Source organism: Rhamphochromis longiceps, linkage group LG23, assembly GCF_057381845.1.
Source record: "Rhamphochromis longiceps isolate RC_006_pf linkage group LG23, R_longiceps_female_GT1.1, whole genome shotgun sequence".
NCBI lineage: Eukaryota > Metazoa > Chordata > Actinopteri > Cichliformes > Cichlidae > Rhamphochromis > Rhamphochromis longiceps.
In genome coordinates, this window is record NC_140578.1 from 4809601 (window position 1) to 4834167 (window position 24567).

Consider the following 24567-nt stretch of genomic DNA (forward strand, 5'->3'; position numbering starts at 1 on the left):
GGTTTTAGTATTAGGGCATTTTATATTTTGGCTCATATGTGATCCATGTTTTCTGAGACTTTTTTTGGCTATCGTCACGGGTCTTAGGTTGAAGCAATTTTCTTTTTGTATCTATAGCAATGTTTTGCTTTTTAAAGTGGAAAAAACTAAAGCCTTTGGCCTGTTCCTTGGATGTTCCCACAGCAAAGTTCCCCAAAAAAGTTTTGAAAATGACATGAGTAAGAGAAAATACAGTTTCAAGCTTCAGGTTTTATTTTTTGCTTTTGGACTCACTGTAATGCCAAAATGCTTAAAGAGATTTAATCATTCCTGACACCTGACAGTGTAACAGAACATCTTGACTCAGGATTACATTTCTCTGCATGAAATGAATGTAAATGATATTCATATTGAAACATGAAATACTGCAGTAATCTCACAGAGGAGGTGCTGTTGGTTGGTGTCAAGAAGGAAGAGTTGGCTATCATAGTGTGAGAGGGAAGGTACATCCTGGACAGCCTGCAAGTTGGTTGCAGGCGTAACACAAGGAGACAGAAAACCATTCACTGTAAAATCTAAAAGCATCAATTAAGCAAACAAGTGTGTCGGTAAACTATGAGAGAAAACCTTGGCCAACAAGGAACTTTAAACCCAGAACCTTCTTTCAGTAAGTAAATGGTTCTCACCACACACACTATTCTGATCTCACACCAAACTCTCCATTTTCTTGTTTCTGACAGATGTGAAAAGTTAATTGAACGCTGCCCCCTAATGGTGAAAATCTAGCTCTGATTACAGCAAAAACTCTCATTGAGATCTAACAAAATGATCATGACTGGTTGGAGCCCAGGGAAGGAAGGTAGGACAAAAGATGCACTGTGGAAGAGAGCCAGAGATTAGTAGCATTTCTTTTTCTTAAGAATGGGTTTGATCCAAGAAAGGAATTTTGATATGTCTGTATAAACGTTGGGGACATTCGGATAGTCACAGATTTTGTAGTTGTTAAAGGAAACGACACCAACTGCCAAATTGTCACACACCAGAGGGCCACCAGAGTCACCCTGTGAGGAGGAAATATTATTATTTGATTTGCCCATCAATCATCAATCTTTTGTTAATACCGTTATCATAGGTTGTAGATAGAAAAAAAGTTACCTGACAGATTCCTTTGTTTTTAAAGTATCCACCTGCACAAATAACTTTAGCTGGAAGCATATTCTGCCAAACACTCTGACACCTGTCCTTGTTAATGATGGGGACATCCACCACTTGCAGCTCGTCAACACTTTCACCGTTACTTTTTATGGCCCCCCATCCAGCTACACTGCAGGTTTTGTTTTCCTTTAGATTAATTTTTGGATGTGGAAGTTTAATTGGCTTAATAACTTTGTTTCCTTCCAGGCGAGCTTTCCTGGACAGCTAGTGGCAGAAAATAAGGAATGAGATAGAAAAGAAAATACTTAAGGCAAATTTAATAGGGTTTAAATCCAAACCATAACAGAGTGTCCACATGTGTAGCTGGTCAGTTGAATAACCAATATGTACTACAATACATAATCATCACTAACATTTAGTATACCTATTAATGTGCAACACATTGTTAAACTAAATAAAAACATGTTTGTTTTGTATCACATATATTGCAAAAGGCAAGCAATAAGGAACTTTCTTTCTTTCATGTGCTTTCCCATGAGTAATACATCCAGGGCCAGTTACTTAAAATAAACTACAGTATTGTGTAAAAGTGTTGAGGCACCACTTATTTCTTTATAGTTTGCTTCCAAGGAGCCAGGCTTCACACATGGCTTGCTGAAATGCATAAAATTCATTTCATATCCAGTTCTTATACCTCATCATTTTCAGAACATTTCAGGTTTTTAGAGTTCTTTTTGAACAGTGACGAGAATAATGCAGTTTGACAGGCATAAAATGGTATTTGTGCACCAACATGGTGACTGTCAAACAGCTACTAGCCAAACACTTGGCTAAAACAAAAACAAAAGACAAAATCTATCTATATAGCATCAACATAACAGATAAATAATATCAGGAAGTCATGTAAGTATATGCAGCAAAAACCTGATACAGGACCTAAGAGATGCATGTCTATGAGATTCAGGAGTTATCTACTTACTTTGAGAAGCATGATATCATTTCCAGATAGAACATCCTTAAAAGAATGTTTGCACATCTTCACATCATATCTCATTGTGTCATCAACCTTTTTGAGATTGTGAGTGCCCAGAACAACACTTGTAGGATTCCTACATTAATGATAATACAGAAATTGAACGTTTATGTTTTGATGAATTTGAGGTTGCATGAAGAGTTTTGATTACTTACTTGGGAGCACAGTGCGCTGCAGTCATTACAAAATATTCACTGACAAGGAAACCTCCACATATATGTCCATTGTTGTCTTGCACTGATGCCATATACATCATCTGCTTTTTCTCAGCCTTTCTACCTTTTATGATTTGACTCCCCAGTGCTGAAAGCAAATGTGCAAAATTTAAAAGCAACACACTTTTGCACATCTGTAAGAAATGGATAAAAGCTTACCATTATGTCTAACGGTGTGTTCACACCGAACGCGATGGACGCGAATAAAACGCCCCAAACGCCCCTAATTTGACGCGTGTACATTCGCGTCTCAACGCGTGTCCAAGAAAAATCCATCGCGCATCAAAATATGATATTTTGACGCGCGTGAACCGGAAATGTGGGAGGAATGTGGGAGGGAGTTGTGCCAGACCTGGTTTTGCAAGATGGCAGCTATCGAGCTAGCGCTTGAAGAGAGAGTCTCCCTTCTCTATGTACTGTGGAGAGCAGAGCAGCAGCGTAAAAGACGTTCTCGCCATACCTGGGTCCATCAGGTCCTCCAGAGGCATGAGCAGTTTGGTGAGTTTCACCACTTGCTCCAGGAGCTGCGCCTGGATGACGGCCGATTCCAGCGCTATCACCGTCGGCCAGTTTGAGGACCTGCTTTCCCTCGTCGGTCCCAGCATTGCCCGCCTAGACACCAACTACAGACGCTCAATCCCACCTGCAGAGCGCCTGTCCGTCTGCCTGAGGTTAGTAAAACTATTTAATACGGTAGTCCTTTATTGATATCTGTGCTAATATGCTAATCCATCCAGTTATACACTGCTAACATGGATGTGCTATGCTAACAGTGAATGCTGTCGGTGTTTACTGAAAGCAAACTGTGGTACAGAGACGACTCTTTATAATATTTCTAGTGATACTCAGAAGGTCTCATCAAGTCCCGATTTAATTCGATTTATGCTGTTATCAGTGTTTGAATGATAGCATGGCTGTGGTGTCACATCAATGTATGCGCTCGGTGTTTGCTGATATCAAACTGTAGCATTAGGACCACTGAGTTAACCTTTGCAGCGATACTCACTCCTTTTTATTTAGACCTGGTTTAATTCTGGGATAGTTGAATATTTGTATATAATCCCTGCAGCTGTCAGACTCTATAGCAGGGGTCACAGCCTTTATTAAAACAGAGTTAGATAAAACTGTGAACAGTTTGGTTCATCTCTAGTTACATGGTTCTATCTTGATAAGCTGTCTTATCACAGATTAATTTTTCAAAAATATTAATGATTTAAGCAAGGAAAGGGCTACATGTCAACACACAACTCTTTATTTCTATTAATGTTTTACTTCATTCCTACCTGATTGACATGTTTAGGAATTATGAGTGATTGGCTCACTGTAGTTGTGAAAGTTGCTACCAATCAAATTATGATATGTTAAAGTTAAAACAAAACACAACTGTTTTAGATATGATCTAATATACATTTTGTAATTATCCTTATAATTACAAAAGGTTTTATGTAAGATTCATGTTTTGTGATTTAAATCTGACATCACAAAAGTATTTTGGAATTTGAATAATGTATTTTGTAACTGCAGTACACATAATACTAATTTTGAACAATTTTGTCCATGTTCCTTGTCACCGGGGACTCCTTCAGGACCATCGCGTTCAGTTTCAGAGTCGGTGTGTCCACGGTGAGCCAGATCACCCCCCAGGCAGCGACGTCCATCTGGGACTGTCTAGTGGACGACTTCATGGCTGTGCCTTCACCTGGAGACTGGCGCTCCATCACAGAGGGATTCCAGGAGCGCTGGAACTTTCCTCTGTGCTGTGCAGCTCTGGATGGGAAGCACATCCAGACAAAGGCACCCCATATATCATATAGGAGACACACACATTGATATACACTAAATATTCATTTCATTTCTTTTTTGTGGTGCCCAAATTGATGCACCTGCTTGATTTTGTTTAAACAATTATTGCACACTTTCTGTAAATCCAGTAAACTTCTTTTCACTTCTCAAATATCACTGTGTGTGTCTCCTGTATGATATTTAACTGACATTTTTTATTGTAACAACCAACGATTTATACAGGAAAATAATGTCTATTAACAAGGTTGCCCAAACTTCTGCATCCCACTGTATCAGTATATTTTGTCATTAGTATAATATGAAATAAAGTCTACATGTGTCAAGTCATGTGCCAACATTTGCTGTGTAGTAGAACTGAGACATTAGTCATTATAAACATTTATTTAAAATAATATTAAAAGTCTCAAACAGAAAAACATTAAACATAAATATATAAAATATAAGAATTTACAGAGAGACAGGAATAAAAAGGACCAGCTGCTCTCCAGAGCAGGAACAAGGCTGAGGAGGAAATGCTCCATTGGAGACTGGTGTGGCCTCTTCAGGGACTCCAGGATGGCCAGCTCCACCGCCGATGGACCGTCCTGGGACCCGTCCCTCATCTGCCTCGGAGCCGTCCTCCTCTGTGGGCCTGTAAAACAGCACAAAACACAAAGAAATGAGAAGGCTGCTACTAGATTTTAATTTCAACATTGAAAAAAAAAAAAAACCAATAACAGGATATAATCAGATTGGTTGTAGATATTTAGTAAAGGTGATCACAAGGGAATCCCACCGACTAAAAAGGTATCAGTGCTTGCTGTACATATCTGTGGGTGCAGCAGCAGGAGCTCAGGGACTGGGGATGCTCTGCTGCAGAATCAGTTGGTTCTATCAATACAGTATTAAATGTTAACAGGTTGGATATAATAATCGTAGAGTAGACAGTGGTCCCTCATTTATTGCAGGGGTTCTCAGAATAACTAGCCCCTGGTCACAGTTCTCACAATTGATTCTCAAAGTGCAAACCTTTGTAGATTGCAAAACGTAAAAGTATTATTATGCCGCGGTTTGTCTTCATCTGCCCGCCACTTTCGTGCGCCTTTTTCCCTCACGGTGCAGGTGTCTATTTCCGAATGAGGCTCATAGTTATGGGTGTTTTTGTGCTGTTTTTTCTGTTGGACGCGATGGTTATCAAAACCAAACGTGATAAATTTGGCAAGCGCAGGAGATTTGTCAATCAGGCTGCAGAATGCAATGCTGTACTGTGCAATAAAAAATCAGCGAAAAAGCAAAGCAGTGACGGATGAACAGCGGGACCACTGTGTGCTGTTTATTAATAAACAATAAAATATATTCCTAAATGATAACATGCATAAAAGCAGAACGGTATTTGTACGTCAGTGGGAAAATAGCGGTGGCTTGCTAGCTTTTGTGCGGCTTCCCCGGGTCAGTGAAAACTTTCAAAAGAGAAATGAATGAACTTACCAGGTTGCCCGATCTCTTCACATATCTTCCTCCAAGCTCGGTCCTTTTTATTCCTGTCTCGGTACTGAAAGCAGCTGGTGTTGTACAGCTCCGAGTTGTTTGCTACCGCATTGATTAGCCTTCCCCTCCATTGAAGTATGAAAGGCTTTGGCTGGATCTGCCCCTTTGACCTAGGTAACAGCCACGTCACCAGGCTCCTGATTGGTTGTCGCGGCGCGATTTGACGCTGGAGTTCAGATTTTTCCAACTCGAGCGGTAGACGCGAAACGCGCGTATGCACAAAGTGCAACACAAAAACTCACGCGCGTGGTTTTATTCGCGCGTCAAACGCGCCAGACGCGCTACACTGACGCGCGTTTCACGCGTTTTGGCGTTTTCGCGACGCAAATCTGCTTCCGAATTTTCGCGGGACCCGCAATCGCGCGTCATCGCGCCTTTCCATTGACTTTACATGTAAACCTGACGCTCTATTCGCGTCCATCGCGTTCGGTGTGAACACACCGTAAGAAGCGTCAAAGTTTGAAAGAGCAGAAACCCTTGCAGAGCGTGCATGATGCATGGAAGTCGGGTGAAAAATCTTTCAGGGAGATAGTTGACCACTTTATGCTTTACCTTGCACTCTGTCTGTGGTTTGTGGTTTTTGGGGTTGTTTTCACTTCCTGTCTTCTCAACGTTCATTTCATATCTTCACAGAACATTTGAATCACTCTTTATGCTCTTAGAACTCAAAAAGCTTTTTGGATGAGAGGTGAAACGTCTTCAAGAAACTGGAAGTCCAGACGCTTTTCTTTCCGAGCTCCAGCTTAATTAACAGAGTGATGTAGACTAAATGCTATCACGTGTACATGGAGATATATGTATACAAACTACACACACAGAAGTACTTTGTGCAGGATCCCTGATACATCTAACTCACAAAATATAATTAAAAGCACTGTTTTGTTGGAGCGCACGTGATGAAGCTCCATGATCATTTCTAACAGACTGAAAAACAGGAATGCAGGAATCAAGATATCCAGAAGAGCAGTACGGTTAGCAAACATGGCAGTTTTTGTAGTTGTGTAATGACCTATTTTCATGGTCCTATTTGTGTTATGCACGTGTATATTGATGTTTGTGCAAAGCAGGCCAAACCAGATCGTCACACAACCACAACATATTTTACTTTCTGTATTATTTTTCTTTTTTGAAATGCTGTTTTATGCCAGAGAGTAATAGTGCACACACCTTCCAAAATTTAAACTTTTGTCTCATTATTCCACAAAGTATTTGTCCAGTCTTTCAAGTCTTGGGGATCATCAAGATATGTTTTAGCAAATGTCTCTTTGGTCAGCAATGGTTTTCTCCTGAACTGTCCCATGGATGCCATTTTTGCCCAGTCTTTTTTTATTGTTTAATCATGAACTGAGCTTGACTGAGACACGTGAAGCCCGAGGTTCTTTAATGTTGTTCTGGGTACTTTTGTGACCTGGATAATTCATGGATGTGCGCTTGGAGTAATTTTGGTAGGCCGGTCACAGAGTTATCAGTGACTTTGTTTCTCAAGTGTTTCTTTAGATTGCTGTATGAAGTGTTGCTTATTGAGTTCTCTTAGCTTGCTTTGATTTGTCACATGGGTTCTATTGAACTGAGTTCTTGATTTACCAATCTGCCAGTAATTGGGCCTGAGTGTGTTTAGTGAAACTAAACTAAAAAAATGTGGTTAATCACAGTTGACTTATTTTTAACAAAAGGGGCATTTTCATTTTCACACAGGACCAGGTAGATTTGGATAACAATTCTTCTTTATTTAATAAAATAATCATTTACAAAGAGCATTTTATGTTTACTCTGGTTATTCATTCATTCATTCATTTATCTTCTTCCGCTTATCTGGGGCCGGGTTGCGGGGGCAGCGGCCTTAGCAGAGAAGCCCACCTCCTCCAGCTTGTCCAGGGGAACACCAAGGCCTTCCCAGATGTTCTAAGGCCAGCCGAGAGATATAATCTCTGGTCCTGGGTGTCCTGGGTCTGCCCTGGGGCTTACTATCATTTTATATAAATTCACAGAACTGCATTCGGAGTCTGCGTTTGAGTCCTGCCTGCTCTCGGAGTATGACAACCACCCAGTGATCCAAAACTGGACCATCCATATCTATAAACATTCTAAAAGCATGTGGATGTACAAATTACCACAGTACAAAATTAGTTCACAACAATGCTCTATACATTCTTTTAATCAACTTGGTGATGTACAGTTAGAGCACTGTTGTGAACAAATTTTAAAAAACACATTACTCCTTCAGCAAAATTACATCCTTAAGATGCAGTCGGTACTTTTTCTAAACTATTTTAGTGATATGCATAAGAGATTAAATGACTGCCAGATTTGATTACTATGTGAGCCGTGATGCATTTATTTCTCATATCACCATGACAAGCAGAAATAGTAGTTCCTACCAATCATTTAGACAATCTCAATAATATAGCTAATTTCCACTGTTTTCCTGTCAATCATAAACTTCTAATTTACCACAAATTATTAAAATATCAATATTTTAATATGAGAATTGATTCTAGAACGTATTTTATATAGGAAAAACTGGTATCAATCTGTACACCACTAGATGGCATCAATACTAATAACATTTTGACCTGATCTGCCCATCACTAGCATTGCAGATTACAGTTTGTTTACATGAGTGTCTCTTTTACGGTTATTGCTGTTGCTCACTCAGCAGTCATGTACACATTGAATATTCGTTAGTATTTAGTTTGTTTCTCATTAGCTGCCAAATATATTGCAAAAATAAAGCTTTCACTATTGATTATTTGACATCTCACTCTCACTCTGTGAAATAGTTCCAGTCAGTGTAGCAGTGTAGATGTACTTTCACTACTGTGGTGACACATACTGGTCTCTAAAAGATGTCACTTTAATCTTATGGAAAAACAGCAACATCTTGAAATGGTAATGGTGATAACCTTAATACTACTATATGTTGCTTATTCTTCATGTGACACCAAATTATTTTCTGGACTCCCTTGTTATTGTTTTAATGAAATATTTCCCTTCTGATATTGTTACTAATAAAACCAGACCGTGGACTAGCAGATACAATTTTTATTTCTGTTTTTGGTCACACAAAGAAAATGACAGCAAAATGAAGCAATACAGCAGAAAAACAATTGTAGTTTTACAAATAACTATTTGGGTTTTTCAGAATTGCATTGATCCACAGGAGGTATTTTGAGATGTCTGTATAAACATTGGGTGCTTCAGGGTAGTTACACTTGCCTTTTTTAAAAGAAACTATACCAACAGCTAATCCTGCGCACACCAGAGGACCACCTGAATCACCCTGTGAAAAGGAAGAATTTTAAGGTGTTTATACATTTGACAACGAGAGACCAGTTATTAATTTCAGTGAAAGGAAGAAGAAGAAAACATACCTGGCAGAATCCCTTGTGTGTGGGGTAGCCACCTGCACAGATAACGTTGGCGGGAAGACGTATATTTATTAGGGGTGCAACGATACACAAAATTCACGTTTCAGTTCGGTTCGATACTTTGGTGTCACGGTTCGATATTTTTTTGATACAAAAAAATGTTCATGCCTTTTTAATTTGTCATTTATTAAAATTATAAATATATATTTTAACTCAAAAGTACAGTTTTTAAATTTAACCCTAACCCTTGTGCGTGTTTTTTATTTTGACAGCGAATGCGCACCTGCGGACCACTTATGTGCAGCCCTGGTTATTTAGCTCGTCATATTGCAGCCACAGAAATTATTTTGTCCATGAAACCATAAAGCTGCACTTTCTTTTTGCCTTATAGTCTGATTTGTCATAACTTCTCCGTTTTGTGGTAAGCTTTTCTTTGGCTGTCACTTCTTCACCCTGACCTGTCTTATTTGGCTCAGCAGAACTAAAATATATATCCTGCTGCTTTTACACACGCACTCACATAAGCTCAGCGATTCTCTGCACGATCAACCTCTCACATGTTTAAGCTGCGGGAGATTTCACTTGTCATGTTTGCATAGTAAGCTAACGATTAATAAGACGATGTCAGAGGAATTGGTGCACAAATGATCATCACTCACAGATCAGTGCTGTCGCTCTCTATACACAGTTCGCACAATTGCAAAGTGAAAGCAAAAAAACAAGCGCAAATTCAAACGCGATTTCAATATGTCACATATTGACAGTGGCTCACCGATGCCAAAGACATAATTACCCAGCTACATTTCTGAAAGAATGCAAAAGCATTGACATATATTTTTCCTTCCTACAATAGCCCGACGGGCAGGGAAGAGATAGATTTTGGTAGCCCGACTGAAAAAAATCGCTAGCCCCAGGACGTCGGGCTAGCGATATTGCAAGCCCTGTATCTGATTGAGGAATCATCTTTGGAAAAGAGAGTTTATTACAGAGAAATGTCTCTTTCCAAAATAAAAGCTATACTATCCGCTTCTTCTGGGCTATATTCTCAGCAGCATAAGGAGAATCATGTGCTAACAGCTGTCTAAATGACTCGGCTAAAGTTAGTAGCATGCTTGTTGTTTTTGTCTTTGCACTAGGATGATGTCGGCGTAAATGTGCAGTCATATTCGTTGTGTTCCCACTAGTGCTTTCAGGTTAATCTCGTTGAAATGACCTTAACGCCACAACACGACAAATCTCCGTTAACGAGCTACCGCCGATTGCCCCGTGCGTGGGGCTAGACGGCCAACACGTTAACGAGCTAACTGCGCTAACACACTAGTTCCCACCCATGTAATTGAGCATTGCGTGGCACATCCAACATACTGTTTTACTTTAGTCCATGACTCGCTTACCTTCAGGGTCATACGTCACATGATCACGGTCATGGTCATACTTACTCATTATCACAGTGTGCAGCAGTGACAACAAAGTCTTCGGTGATCAGAAATCCTCCACATATATGACCACTTTTGTTTTGCACTGAGACCATATACAACATTGACTTCCTTGGGACTTTCTCCCCACCAATGATGTCACTTCCACGTGCTTCAAAGAAAAAAAACAAAACAAAACATGCTAATGCCCATATGAAATGCTTGGAGAATAATGACTAAAAACTGTAATTCTTACCAGCTTGTTTGAGACATGTCAAAACATTGAGTAGCAGAATTATTTGCAGACCGTGCATGATGCCAGGAAAACGGTTCACTTCATTGTAGGCGTGTCAAGCTGACACATTTATAGTGCTTCTAACCACATCCTTTATTCAAGATAATTTTGAAAAGTTTGTTAATGCAAAGATAACTGATTTGCTATGTGAAACACATCGATTATGCTATGTGTATAAATTTATTTAAGTATGTTATACAAATTAAGAAACCAGCAGAGATAACCAAAACCGTGAAATACTTACAGTTGGGGAAAATAGTCAAAAGGCCTGCAGATGGGAGAAGGTGTCTGGTGGCTGGATGGGGACAAACTGAAAACAATGAAACATCAGATGTCCTCAAGGGTGGCCATGTAGCTGTGATCAGCAGACAGAAGTGCAACTCTTGTGATTATTACAACCACAACCCTTCTATCACCAGGGACATGATTTGCGCTGGTACATTTGGCAAAAGAAACGATTCTAGCTGTTATGTAAGTATGACAGATGCATGTTCTTTTTATTTTTTTGTTCATATATTTAATCATATATTTGATCTTGCTGATGTAGGGGGATTCAGGAGGACCACTGCTGTGCTACGGAATGTTGGTTGGAGTCACTTCTTTTGGATCTCATCGGTGCATGACAAAACCTGCGGTCTACTCGTTTCTCTCAAAGAAACAACTAAAGTGGATCAAAAAAACAATGAAGTCATCTGAAACCAAAAATCAGTGAAATCGAGCCGTACCAGCTAAGCGAGATGGGCATATTTGATGCTTTTTAAATCTGGCAGCTGCTGTCACTGTTAACCACTTACTTGAACATTATCCATTTTATTTCATTCTTCCTCTTCTTTATGATATTTTAGTTTTTACAGACTGTCCACATGATAGCCGCCCATAGTTAGTCTGTTAGGTAAATTTGGCACAAACATGAACTTTTTCCAAATATCATATAACTCAAAGTACCTCCAAATGTGAATGCTCTTGTTTGTTGCAGACAGCTACAATGCAAACAGGAAAAGGATCTTTTTAATGTATACAAAAAATAAATAGATAAATGAAAGTGAAAAAACAAAGCGAGATTAGCCAAAGAGACTCACCATGGCATGTATTGCAAACTTAAGCTGAAAATAAATAAATCTGTAAGCAGACGTTTTGACAAAAATGACAAAAAAAATTTTTTGAGTATGCTTTAATGTTTATTTCATTTCTCATTTTAAGTATTTTGCTTGAAAAGGCCAAAAACAACAATATTGTGTAATTAACTTTCTAGCTTTTCTACTTTCTAATAAAGCTTGTGGCATGACAAAAACAACAACACATCTGTCATTTTCGTGTTCTTTTCTTTTCTTCTTTTTAGTGCATTTCCTTAATTGTGTCATCACCTTACAGTAATTCCTAAGTCTCCTAAGTCATCTTTGTAAAATTTATGTTTCAGTCTTTCAGTCCTTTAGTGTTCAAGTTAAAGGCATTTTATTCCTAATATTATTTATTGTAATTTCTGTAAACAAGCTACCAGATGGCAAAAAGTAATTATTCTTGAATCTTATCAAGATGTTTTCCTGAAGTACGATTAAAAAAAAGTCTGATATTCATCATCGTTCGGAGATTATTGGAGGGAAAAGAAAAATATTGCCTTATTTATTTTTAACAGACTATGCAAAAGATAAGACGTTGTGATTGTTTTAAAATTGAATTGTAACAATTTCACAGATACAAGCAGGTTAAAGAATTTTGTAGCCTTACATGTCTGTACTTTAACTGTACATTAACTATTGCCATTTTCTTATTATATAGAATAGAAAGCATGGTGAAATTGACATCCCTTTGAAATCATATGAAAACTCTGATGAAAGACATTTGTAGGTTTGAACATTGCATATTACTAAAACAAAGAGAGCTGGAAAATATTTCATGAAAAGTAGCATTGATATTATTCAGAAAGTAAAAGAAAATGAATCGATTCTGTGTTAATGTTTTAATTAAAAAGTCTTTCAGGCTGCCTGGCAATCTGATAACGTTGATAAAACTAGAGGATTAAAACTGCTACGTGTATTTAAAAGAAACTTTTTGTAGTATTTACTTACCAAATGTGTCTTCCTCTTGGTTTTACAAAATAAAACCAGATGACTGCTTGTAGATAAATAGCTGGCTCAACTTGAATGCGTTTGTTCATTCATTGTATACTCTAGGATTCCAAGAGTACCATATAAGTTGTAACGAGTTGGGCCATTAAAGTTAAATAGTAGACTCAGTTTGAATTTATGTCTTAATACGTTATCTATCTTCAAAGATCTTTAGGACCATTACATGTTATATCAACTAATTCAGTTACAGAAAGATGCACTACTTAAAACAATTAGTAGATTAACAGCAAATATCATCCGGTTCCATAAAGGTAAAAACAGCATCATAAATGAAATATATTTAGACAGCAATTTGTTTGAACTAGTATTTAATTTATTATTAGAGTCAACTGCTGTGAAGTGAAAAGCTATTTTCACTCAATAAATCTTATTTCTTTATTATTTACTGCCAACCGAATGAGAAAAACACAATTTTTATCCAGTAAACACTTGGTGTCATATCAGACACTTCTCACTTATTTTCAGCTCATAACTAGTAATCCAGTTGGTAATTAAATTTTGCAGGTTTACACTATTCTGCATAGATAACACTTTATTGGACACTTAAATAAGCAATGTACAAACCCCAGTGAATTTTAAAAGCTGTTTAGCTCTCACTCTTATTTTTTTCAGGTGTTTACTCCAGGCTTGTTGTAATAAACGAACCCACACGCATTTTGTGAGAATATCTTACTTGCAATAACAGATTTAGATTCATTTAGTGAGCTAAAGTTCAAGAAGGCTGATGTAAAACCATGATACTTTGCTTTGGAAACTTTTGACAACTTTTGCATAATCTTCAGCAGCAAACTAGATGAACCACAAAAACCACAAACCAGATAAGATTTGAACTTCAATGTGCTTTCCCAAACTCACAGTTATGACATTTTGGCTGTATTTAGTAGAAAATTGATAAATGTTAATAAAGTTGGCTACACTGAGTCTGACCTTAACTTCTCTAAGATATTGAATAACACTGTGACAGCATTAAGAGTCAGTAGAAGCAGAGGCTTTATCTTTATTGGGTTAGGGGATATAATTACTATTTTTGTTTGTTTTGTTTTGTTTGTTTTTTTAATCAGAGTTTCTAAGCCTTTATTATTTGTCAGGTTAAACACTGGAAGGAAAAAGACAAAAGAAAAAAAAAAAGAAAATGATAAATGTAATTTTGTAAGTTTCCCAGACATGAAGACGTTAGAAGGACTTTTGTAACTCGGTATACTGCATAAGGGTGGATACCATTTGCAATTTTTCAGATTGACCTCTTCCATCATAAATTTGGTCTTTAATTGTAGGTAAGTGTGAATAAAATGCAATTAAAATTTCAAAAATAGTAAATATTATTGACTTGAAAACCAAAGCTAGCATACAGGCTTTAATTCTAGCATGTCTTTATGCGTTATTTTATGAAGCAGCTAAATTCAGTGAATGCTTGCAGACCACTGACAGAATGTAAAATAACAACGTCACTTCTTTTCACTACATCCTAGATTTGTCATCATTTGCTTGCATGTCTAGAACACTGTCACCTTTATTCTTATCTTGACCTTTATGACCACATCCTTTTTATAGTGTGAATATGCAGCTTGTGATATCTTGCTCAATCATGCTATCTTTTGTGGTTCCAGATCTTTTGCAGTGCCTGCATTGCAACACAGTTTGTCACATTAATCTGTATTTCTTCCATACTTCTGTTTATTGCAAGTGAATAGTGTTTTACATTAACTTAATAAATTTATATTTTTATTTACTAATTAATTAGTTAATTGTTTATTTGTTGTCTACATGATGTAGACCAATTTCACTGGTTAAAAAAAAAATAACATCAGTACTGTTTGTTTCTTTTTAAACTGAAGTGAATTCAATTTAGTGTCTACTGTACCATACCACAGACTGCTGAACTAAGGCACTGATAAACACACGGTCACTTTTCAGTTGTCAGGTACTGGACTGGTCACTGTGTCCATCTCGCCCACCGTCTTCTTTATTAGCACCAAATATGATGTTAATATTTTGATCAACACCAACAACAACAGCAATGGCGATGACGACAATAATGATGATGATGTTGAAGTATTTCACTGTAGCTGTTTTTGTTTAAGTGTACTTTGCTTTTTAAATGAATTTGTTGATTCACAAGAATTCACAAGAAATAAATTAAGAGACGATCAAAGCTTTGGAAAGAAGAAACTTTGCAGAGCATGTGCTACTCCCAGTAGTCAGTAAAGATCTGGTTGCTTAGATTTTTTTGTTTTGTAAAATACTACATTATGTTTTCTCTTGCCATATCAATATACCATCAAATGCAATTTTCTGTATTTGTACAGCTCAACTGTTGCCTTTGTCTAATTCTTCATTATAGCCAGCAGAGGGCAGCAGACATTCTTATACGTCATCATCTTGGCTGGGTGGTTACCTTTAACCTGGCCACAATCTTCATCCTCAGCTCAGTATATTCATCTGTCATTGCATGTGCCAAGTTCATCTGGTTCATTTCCTCTACTCTCTTCTACTAGGGTTGGCTCATTATTTCAGTATTGCTCAATATTGTTCCTATTGTGCTGTGACCCAGGGGTAGGCAAGCACACAGCAGGTATCTCCTATTAATGTTAATGCACTGAGCTACTACTGGTGGTGTTTCTTGGTCAATGTGTTGGCTTTTTCCTCAACCATAGTTCCCAGATGCATTGCATATAACTCCTTTTACCAGGTTGGTTGGCACAGTAACACTGAATTAATTCAACATTATCAGCCTTTTTCCAGTACCCCAGTTCTCGTCAGTATATCCTCAAAACTTGACTCGAACAGTCCTAATACCAGCAATGTCTGAGCTGGCTTGACTTACATGCCCCCCACACCCTGTTGGATAATAATTTACACAATGTTTAATATTTACTTTATCTTGTCAGTTTGATATATGACAGGCTCATTGCACCTTCTTGTGTAATTCTGTTCTTGTTGGTGGATTATTTTGGAGGTTTATACCTTTATAAATACATATAATCTCTAATTTTGTGTGTTTATTTAAATTTAGATTTTATACAAAAAGAAAAAAACAACCAAAAAAAGTGATGAATGACCTGAGATTTTTTGCTGATTTTTTTTTACTCTTGATACAGCCTAATGACACTATCTCCGAGCTCTACAGCCAACTAGATTAACCACAGAAATAACATTTTCCCAGATTAAGATTTACTGTAATTAGACAACAAACATATATCCATCTTCATGATAAAAAGAAATTAAATCTCCTTTCCTTTCAAAGGTTTTACATATCAGAACAAAATAGTAAAAAAAAAGATCTGGTCTAAAAATAAACACATTAAGGCTTCACTCTCCTTTCATTTCACACAGCACTTTACTAAAGCTCCTTGCCAGTCAATTATATATATATATATCATATATTATGTATGCATCCAGTCTTTACATTACTGCCACTGTGGCCGCAATCAGGTATTGTTGCTGAAAGCTGCACTTCCTTCAATCAACACATGATGCGATGTCATGACCGCGTAGACATAAGTGACGCTTCAAGCACAAATGCATGGGTCAGTCTCACAGTGTCTGGGTGTGTCTGTCTCCTTTTAACAATGACTGGAGCTGGACAAGCTGAGAGTCCAGCAGTTTTTTTTTTGCTTTTTCTGGTGATTTGTGCATGCGAATTGTGGCTAAACCGCTGGTGTTTGTAAGCTGAATGGAGAGCAGCTCACAAGCCAAAGTACCGTTGGTCTGCTCTCACCGCTCTGAGATCAGTTAGGATCTATGGAAACACAGCTAGCATTAGCATGTCCTGGCCTGTTGGGTGCCCTGGGCAACCGCCCATGTCGCCCATATCAAAAACCGCTCAGAGCAATTACATTTTCTTGTTAAACCCAGGGTTACAGAGCTCAAGCCTATCCTAGCCGTCATAGGGTGCGCACCAGGGTGCACTCTTAAAACTACCCAGCCAACCTTGAAACCTGATCTCATCTCATCTAATAACTGCATCATGCTGAGCAAAGACTGCATTTTTTTGTTTCTGACTCCAGGGGAACCTTTTTACTGTCCCCTAAATCATTTACCGGTGATTTATTGCGTTAAAATGAGCTAAATGACATCACAATAATATTGTCACTACAGCAACTTTGCTACAATTACATGTCTGCTGAGAAATATTTGAAACATTTATTTATTCTGCATCTACATAAAACACAAAGCGATTTAAACGCACAACTACAATAACAGTGTGTCAAAGCAAAGATTTATGTAAGACTTAACAATGCTTTTTCTTGAGAATCTCGTTGATCCAGTCAAGGTGTTTTGCGATATCCACATAAACATTGGGTGCATCCGGGTAGTCACATCTGCCCCATTTGTTGAAAGAAACAACTCCAACAGCTGTACCATTACAGATCAGAGGGCCACCAGAATCACCCTTTGAGGGTTATTCAAGAGAAAACATTTTTTATACACTGTTTCAAGTACACATGAGTTAGCAGTTAATCTTAAAAATCAAACAAATAAAAAAAAAAACATACCTGACAGAACCCTTTGTTTGTGCCATAACCACCAGCACAAATAAGACCATCCGGAAGACCCGGCCAGTTCTCCCTACAGACCTCTGGGCTGATAACAGACACATCCACTACTCTCAACTGGTGAACTAATGGACCGCCAATTTTTGTCAAACCCCACCCAGCCACAAGGCATCTTTCATTTTCCTTTAGCTTTATTTCAGAAGAGGGAAGTTTAATAATTTGGATGCTTTTGCTTGGTTGGACTTCACTAGAAAGCTGGGAACAGATTAAGAGATTGTATATGCAAATGTTCTAGAGATCACAAATATGTCTTCTGTATATTAAGTGAAAAAAAAAAATCGACTTACTTTGAGTAGCATGATGTCATTCCCATTTCCAACACCTATATAATATGGGTGTATGCATTTCATGATTACATCTTTCACGGTGTCAGCAGGCTTGCTGAGATCGTGGGTGCCAAGAACTATTCTCCTTGGATTCCTAAATAAGTTGCAAGTCAGAGATAATCAGTAGGCTTTCTAAACGGTAATGGTTATCTGTGTTTGTGTGCGTGTGTGTATAATTTTAAGGGAGAAATTGTGACATACATTGTGCAGCAGGTGAAAAGTGTTGCATATTAATATTAATAGGAACTTCTGAAATGATTTCTTATCACATGACCCACAAATTACCTGCAGGATTGATTACTTACCCTTCATCACAGTGTGCAGCAGTGACCACAAAGTCCTCACTTACAAGAAAACCTCCACAACTGTGGCCATAGTTGTTCTGCACCGAGGCCATATACAACAGTGAGTTCTCGGGAGCTTTTTCCCCATTTATAATTTCACTTCCAAGTGCTAAAGACATCAGAAGATGATCAAAATGAGTTAAAAGTGTCAATATTCAGCTTGCAGATGGCTAAAAGTATTTGTATAGTGTGGCTTACCATTTTGTCCAAGGCACGTCAAAACATGAATTAGCATAAATTGGTGCAAAGCATACATCTTGGCAGAAAGATATTCGTTCTGTCACTATGGAACTGTGTAGCAAACCCTTTTATGTGGTTTGCACTGACTGATCCCTATCCATTTTATCGCAGCTGCAGTGACTTCCTTTGGTAAATGTGGTAACTTTCCAAAACAAACACTTCCAGTTATCAGCACTGTTCAAAACTAGTTATTAAATGTATACCTCTTTCTCAGTAAAGGTCCTTCAGCATGACACTTTTTGGTAACACACACATAATGACTCTTAAGCATTAGTAAGGTATCAGTAAGTACTTAATACTGGTGGTGGTCAGAGGGCCCGGTGGCGCCAGTGTCCGGCAGCCTCGCCTCTGTCAGTGCGCCCCAGGGTGGCTGTGGCTACAATGTAGCTTGCCATCACCAGTGTGTGAATGTAGTGTGAAGCGCTTTGGGGTCCTTAGGGGCTGAGTAAAGCGCTATACAAATGCAGGCCATTTTAATTCATTATTTATAAAGCATTAGTATGCATGTGAAGGTTCTCAGTCATCCAGGTCATCGTATGCAGTTTTTTAGTATGCAGTTTATGAGAACAGATAAGTAATATGTTCATTGCATCACAAACAGTAATCGGAGACAGTTACTAGTTGTTAAGTATTTTGTGACCTCATCTAAAGTGAGGACTATTTTTGCCTTATAAAGCATTTATAAAAGTAAATGAAAGTACCTCAAGAGTTGAACAAGTCTCAGCTATCTTCACAACAGAAAAGTGATACAGACAAAGCACAAAGAGATACACAACATACAAATGTATTGCTAGATGCAAACATAGCACACCTGAGATTTGAAGAACAAATGTAGCTAGGCCCACAGTCGAAGTTTGAAAAAAGGGGCTTACGAGAGAAAGATACATGAAGTCGTTAGAGCTATAGGGTACTTTAACATAATTATACTAAGGCTTCTTCGTTTAAAATAAAATATGGCTAAGGTCATCAAAAAACACATACCAAAAACATGCTGTATTTAAGCTTATAAACCAAACGAAATATTTATATCTGTGTTGGAGTGAAATGGTTAAATGTTGCCATTATTGTACTTAAATTTGTAAGTCTTGGTTCAAACTGTATGATCCAAGACATTCCTTTTTTTCTGTCCCCCTCCCCAGCCTGTTGAATGGAGGGGGAGGCTGTAGTGTTTATTATAGAGACACATCCTATGTGAGGGCTCTGTTTTCTTGTTTAGTAAGCTTCCTGCCCTTTTGACCCTTTTGGTGAGCAGGAGGTCACACAAACGCATCCCCAAACACACACACACACACACACACACACACACACACACACACACACACACACACACACACACACACACACACACACACACACACACCTAGTGCCTTGTCTTTTATAACCATAGGGGGGTTTTACAGTGGGTGTTTGTGTAAACTGTGTGTCACAGAAATAAAAGGCTGCAGGAGAGATGGTTCTTCAAAGTGGTCTAACACCGAGGGCAGAAGGGCTGCTCTGAGATCCTTCCCTTGCTAGCATGTGAAAAACTGGTTGAGCTGTTTGTCTTGCTTTGTTAACGGGAATACGTTTCTGAACTGGGGCCTGTGAAAGCGCAGACCCAACCATCTGTATTTGTAAATTACATACTAAGGAGTAGTAATGCTTTAAATAATGATAAATTAAGCACTTAGTAATACTTTACTAATGCAGAATTGTGTGTCAAAAGTGTTGCCACTTTTGTGTCTCCTACTGCATTACTGAATAAAGCTTACAGTTAGGGCTGGATCAGGTGATCTTGAACCATACTTCAGTTATGCTAATAGTCTAAGTCATCTAATGCGCTGAATATTTTTTTTCCGCTCACCTCTTAACATTCTCAGTGTGATTACACACTATCTGTTATATGACGCTCTTCTCTTTCTCCCCACCCCCAACAAGGCAGACTTCATTAGACTAGTTCTGTTGAACTTTTCTTCCTCTTAAAAGGGAGTTTTTCTTTCGCACTGTCTGCAAGCGCTTGCTCATAAGGGTACATCTGATAGTTGAGGTTTTCTTTCTATTATTATATGGTCTTTCCCTACAATACAAAGCGCAACTGTTTGCAGCAACTGTTTTTGTGAGGTGGTGCTATATAAACAAAACTGAATTAAACAGAACAAGTGTGATAAGCCAGGCAGGTGAGATTTTTTACTTAGTTTGAATCCACAGGCTGAGGCTTTTCTGTATAAAGTTAGTGTATAAAGTTTGCATGTTCTCCCCTATACACAGGTTCTCTCCTGTTACCCCCCACAGTCTAGACGCATGCTTGTTAGGTTACTTGGCAATTCTCAATTGGCCATACGTCTGACTTTGTGAATGCATGGCTGTCTGTGGTAGCCATGTGACAAACTTGTGACTTGTCTTTCACCAGTAGGTGGCAGTATTTTACAAGATAGTGTTAGCATATTTGCGCTTGTAATCAAAAAAAGTATTTGCCAGATTTAGCCAAATAAAAAAAGTCCCTTGTAAAACTGAGCCAAAGACAGAGTCAAAGTGAAAGAAAATTTGTGAACTGAATTTAATTTGTGGACCCCAAACTGCAGCAAGTCCTCTGAGGCAAAGTCAAGCCTGTGGGTGATAAAATAGGTGGGTTAAACTTTTCTTCAATCAAATAATTAGGGTAGAAGACCTATCCAACACTGCTTTGTTAAGTGTTGGACTAGTCACTCTTCCATCTTTTGTTTCTTACATCTTTCTCATTAGATCCAAATTTGTCATTTTTAACCAAATTTTGTTAAAGTTTACATAAATATCTTAAAAACTATGATAATTGTATTAACGATTAATCATGGCAGTCAAAACACGTAGTTCACGTAGCTTTTGTTTGCCCCTGTGTGCATCAGCGAGTATCAGTACAGGAGAAAAAAAAATGTTTGAAGTAAGCTTTCTCAGAGTATTCAGTTAGCATTTTGTATTTTTTTAGATCTCAAAGAAGATATAAAAAAGACGTTAGTTGGACTTCATCTGAGACAAAAATGACCTCTACAGTATTCTTGTTTCTTATTGTTTTGTAAACTAAGACTATTACAAAAGGAAATTAGACAGAAAATTTGGGATAGATTTTTATTGATATTTTGTCACACTGGTAATGACAGACAGCCATTATATTTTTATTCATTTATCTTTTGCTTCTACAGTAGCAACACAAAAACACATTTTTAGGAAGATGTTGCAGTTAGCAGAATCCAATTGATCCACTTAAGGTGTTTGGAGATGTCTGTGTAGATATTGGGTACATCTGGATAAGCACAGTTGTAATTTTTGTTGAAAGAAGCAAGACCAACAACTAACCCGTTGCACACCAGAGGACCACCAGAATCACCCTGTCAGGAAGAAATAGGGAAAATATCCATTTCATATTTAATTTAGGTTGTTTGGGTAATTGTCAACAAGAAACAAGCATACACATTCAATGAAAGAACAGAAGCCATACCTGACAGAATCCTTTGTCTGTGCCGTATCCACCTGCACAGATAACACTGGCAGAAAGACCGGGCCATTGTTCCCTACATACATATCGGTTGATGACGGACACGCTCACCACTCTCAGGTCATCAATATTTTCACCCCCAGTTCTATTTCTTCCCCAACCAGCCACCTGGCACACTTGATCTGCTTTTACGTTCATTTCAGCACACGGAAGTTGAATTATTTGTACTTTGCATCCGAGCCGAGCTTTCCTAGACAGCTGGAGAAACACATTAGAAAGAAAAAAATCCCAAATTCTTAATTCCATAACATATTAGCAGTGTTATTAGAATTGAAATCATTAAATCAACAATTATGGCATTTGAAAGTGTTGATTGTATGAATACATACTTACTTTAAGGAGCATGATGTCATTACCCCACCAAATGTTAGAGTAAGAGGGGGGCTTAAATTTTTTTTCAATATTTATTTGATAACCCTTCTTGATATTGTGGCTGCCAAGGACAACATGTGTGGGGTTTCTGAAGGAAGACAATCATTAAGAGCCATCAATTAAATTGATGTAGTTACACGAGTCAAAGAGGTCATCACGAGAAGACTGATTACTTACTCAACGTCACAGTGTGCAGCAGTTACCACAAAGTCTTCAGTGACAAGAAAACCTCCACATATATGGCCATCAATGTTCTGCACTGAGACCACATACTGCATTGAGTTCTCTGGGGCCTTTTTCCCATTTATGATGTCACTACCATGTACTACAACAAAAAAAAAACGTCAAAATTAGGCTGATGCTCCATTAAATGATCACTGAAAAACAACCAAGGATTGTGATTCTTACCAATTTGTCCGAGACATCTCAGAACATAGATGAGCAGAATGTTTTGCAGACCTTGCATCATGGCAGTTAATTTGTAATTGTAGGTGTGTCAAGATGACCCTTTTATACGGCTAGTTTCCACTGTTGGCATGTATCAGCACAATCTTTTGTGTTTTGACTTCTAACCACATCCTTTGCTCAAGTAAGCGTGCAAGTTCTGCATTTGTATTATCCTTGCATGATCTAGTTCGTCCTAATTACTTTACCTCAGCAGTCTGAAACAGATTGTATTATGAGTGTTATGAGAAGGTTTATTATTCTGACATTATTTATTCTTTATTTTCTTACTTATGACACCGTTTTGCATTCACTTTTAGTATGAGTTTGGGATTTGACACTTGATTTGGTGCTTTCAGTATTATTATACGGACCTTCTGCTCTTCTGTAGATACAAATCAAATAGCTTTTGTTCTATGCAAGGACATTTTTTTCCCCCATGCTTTTCGTGCTTTCTATCTAACATTCACTCACGAGTGGCTGTATCAAGTTAGTATCTTGCCCAGGATATTTGGTAAGTAGACTGGATCATACAGGGGTTGAACCACTAACCTTCCAATTAGCAGGTGACCTGCTCTACCTAGTGAGCCACAGCCACCCCACAGTCTGTTAGCCTTGTGTTGTAAGATGCGACTAATTGCTTGTAATTAACACTTAACTTGTAATGTTGACATTATTTGGATAATGTCAATATAATAAATAGACCAAGTAATTAATAAGCTACTGCTGTAGCAAATATCTATTTCTATTTTAGACAGAAGCAACATTATTACCAGATCAGTATCAGTATTTCTTTTATAGTTATGGCTGTAGCTCACTGACCTATCATGTCCATATTCTGTATTTGTTAGATTTAAGGCCTGGTTTGTAAACACAGTTTGTATCATTTGGCTTCTGGCTTAATTCCAGTAATACTTGACAGTTAGGACTCAATTATTCCCATCTTCCTCAAGGACTGTCAGGTCCAATTCACCTTAGAGTTGAATACTAATATAATTGGTTAACTGAATTCAGAAATAGTTATATTTATTTGTTTTTAATTTCAGTTTATTTGGACTATAATGTCTCAGATTTTTATGAAAATGGTTCACACACATTGCGAGAGTTGTAGTTTATTTAATCTAACAAGTAAAGAAGGCAGATGCAAGGCTTCTTTGCCGTAGGAACACTTGACACAGTGATATTTTGCATCAAACTATGAACTGCAAGAACCGGAGATAAGATTATAATTTAAACTGTGCCTATAGTCATGATTATGGAACTGTTGCAAAAGTTAGTAGAAGAACATGTGCATACACAAATATTGACACGTTCTCATGAAAAAAGGATTCGTTCTATTTTTGCCAGAATATTGCAGTATGCTGCCGCCAATACTGGTGTAGAGTGGGGTCATCTTAGCGACACATTAAAATTTGACTTAGGTCCCCCAAGGTCTTCAAGGCCAAATTAATGGTTTATTAGTCAAAAATTGACAAAAAGTACGCTTGTTGTGTGTGGTGTGTTGATATATTACTCCAATATTTCTCACAGCTGGCCAAGGTAATGCCATTCAAGTAAAAGTATTCACTGCGTAATGACATGATTCAAGTAGTCTTGTGGAATGGTCTAAAAAGAATCTCATTTTAAATGTGTATAAGAACATAGATGGTGTTTCAATTTCGACAGAAGAGGACAACAACATGACCCGCATCCTTACCGGGACAAGAGGTTGATCCAAGAAAAATGCAGACTGCAATAGAGAAGATGAGCAAGCTCTATTTTCTGAGGGAGATGAACTCTTTGATATGTGCAGCAACATGATGGAGATTTTCTATCACTTAGTTGAGCACCATCTACTTCCTAATCAATATAAAATGATTAA

General features: G+C 37.8%; 5 protein-coding genes and 1 long non-coding RNA gene across 7 annotated transcripts; 1 reads left to right on the forward strand and 5 right to left on the reverse strand.

Annotated features, from left to right (window-relative positions):
* Positions 1 to 875: 875 nt before the first annotated feature.
* Positions 876 to 2478, reverse strand: LOC146641048 (duodenase-1-like). The gene is made up of 4 exons (XM_085397304.1): positions 2323 to 2478; positions 2114 to 2243; positions 1135 to 1398; positions 876 to 1040 (listed from the first exon to the last, which is right to left on the reverse strand). Exons 1-4 carry the CDS (start codon positions 2421 to 2423, stop codon positions 876 to 878), a joined length of 660 nt encoding a protein of 219 aa, XP_085253430.1. The 5' UTR covers positions 2424 to 2478.
* A 2073-nt stretch (positions 2479 to 4551) lies between these two features.
* Positions 4552 to 6156, reverse strand: LOC146641049 (uncharacterized). The gene is made up of 2 exons (XR_014909532.1): positions 5653 to 6156; positions 4552 to 4816 (listed from the first exon to the last, which is right to left on the reverse strand). It is a non-coding gene; the product is annotated as an uncharacterized LOC146641049 (long non-coding RNA).
* A 2637-nt stretch (positions 6157 to 8793) lies between these two features.
* On the reverse strand, positions 8794 to 10809 carry LOC146641050 (serine protease ami-like). Its single transcript, XM_085398094.1, has 4 exons — positions 10752 to 10809; positions 10520 to 10667; positions 9084 to 9150; positions 8794 to 8992 (listed from the first exon to the last, which is right to left on the reverse strand). The coding sequence occupies exons 1-4, from the start codon at positions 10807 to 10809 to the stop codon at positions 8828 to 8830; spliced, it is 438 nt and encodes a 145-aa protein (XP_085254220.1). The 3' UTR covers positions 8794 to 8827.
* Positions 10810 to 10958: 149 nt separating this feature from the next.
* Positions 10959 to 12076, forward strand: LOC146641051 (granzyme A-like). Its single transcript, XM_085398095.1, has 2 exons — positions 10959 to 11261; positions 11338 to 12076. Exons 1-2 carry the CDS (start codon positions 10959 to 10961, stop codon positions 11500 to 11502), a joined length of 468 nt encoding a protein of 155 aa, XP_085254221.1. The 3' UTR covers positions 11503 to 12076.
* Positions 12077 to 16970: 4894 nt separating this feature from the next.
* Positions 16971 to 18398, reverse strand: LOC146641052 (mast cell protease 1A-like). Of its 2 annotated transcripts, none has more exons than XM_085397302.1 (5): positions 18346 to 18398; positions 18104 to 18247; positions 17760 to 17892; positions 17413 to 17667; positions 16971 to 17309 (listed from the first exon to the last, which is right to left on the reverse strand). In XM_085397302.1, the coding sequence occupies exons 1-5, from the start codon at positions 18396 to 18398 to the stop codon at positions 17148 to 17150; spliced, it is 747 nt and encodes a 248-aa protein (XP_085253428.1). In that variant the 3' UTR covers positions 16971 to 17147. The 2 variants fall into 2 exon arrangements, with proteins under 2 accessions (XP_085253428.1, XP_085253427.1); XM_085397301.1 differs by having other exon boundaries at positions 18104 to 18251; positions 18341 to 18398.
* A 3157-nt stretch (positions 18399 to 21555) lies between these two features.
* On the reverse strand, positions 21556 to 22731 carry LOC146641053 (serine protease 1-like). Its single transcript, XM_085397299.1, has 5 exons — positions 22671 to 22731; positions 22440 to 22587; positions 22224 to 22350; positions 21834 to 22088; positions 21556 to 21723 (listed from the first exon to the last, which is right to left on the reverse strand). Exons 1-5 carry the CDS (start codon positions 22729 to 22731, stop codon positions 21559 to 21561), a joined length of 756 nt encoding a protein of 251 aa, XP_085253425.1. The 3' UTR covers positions 21556 to 21558.
* Between the last annotated feature and the right edge of the window lie 1836 nt (positions 22732 to 24567).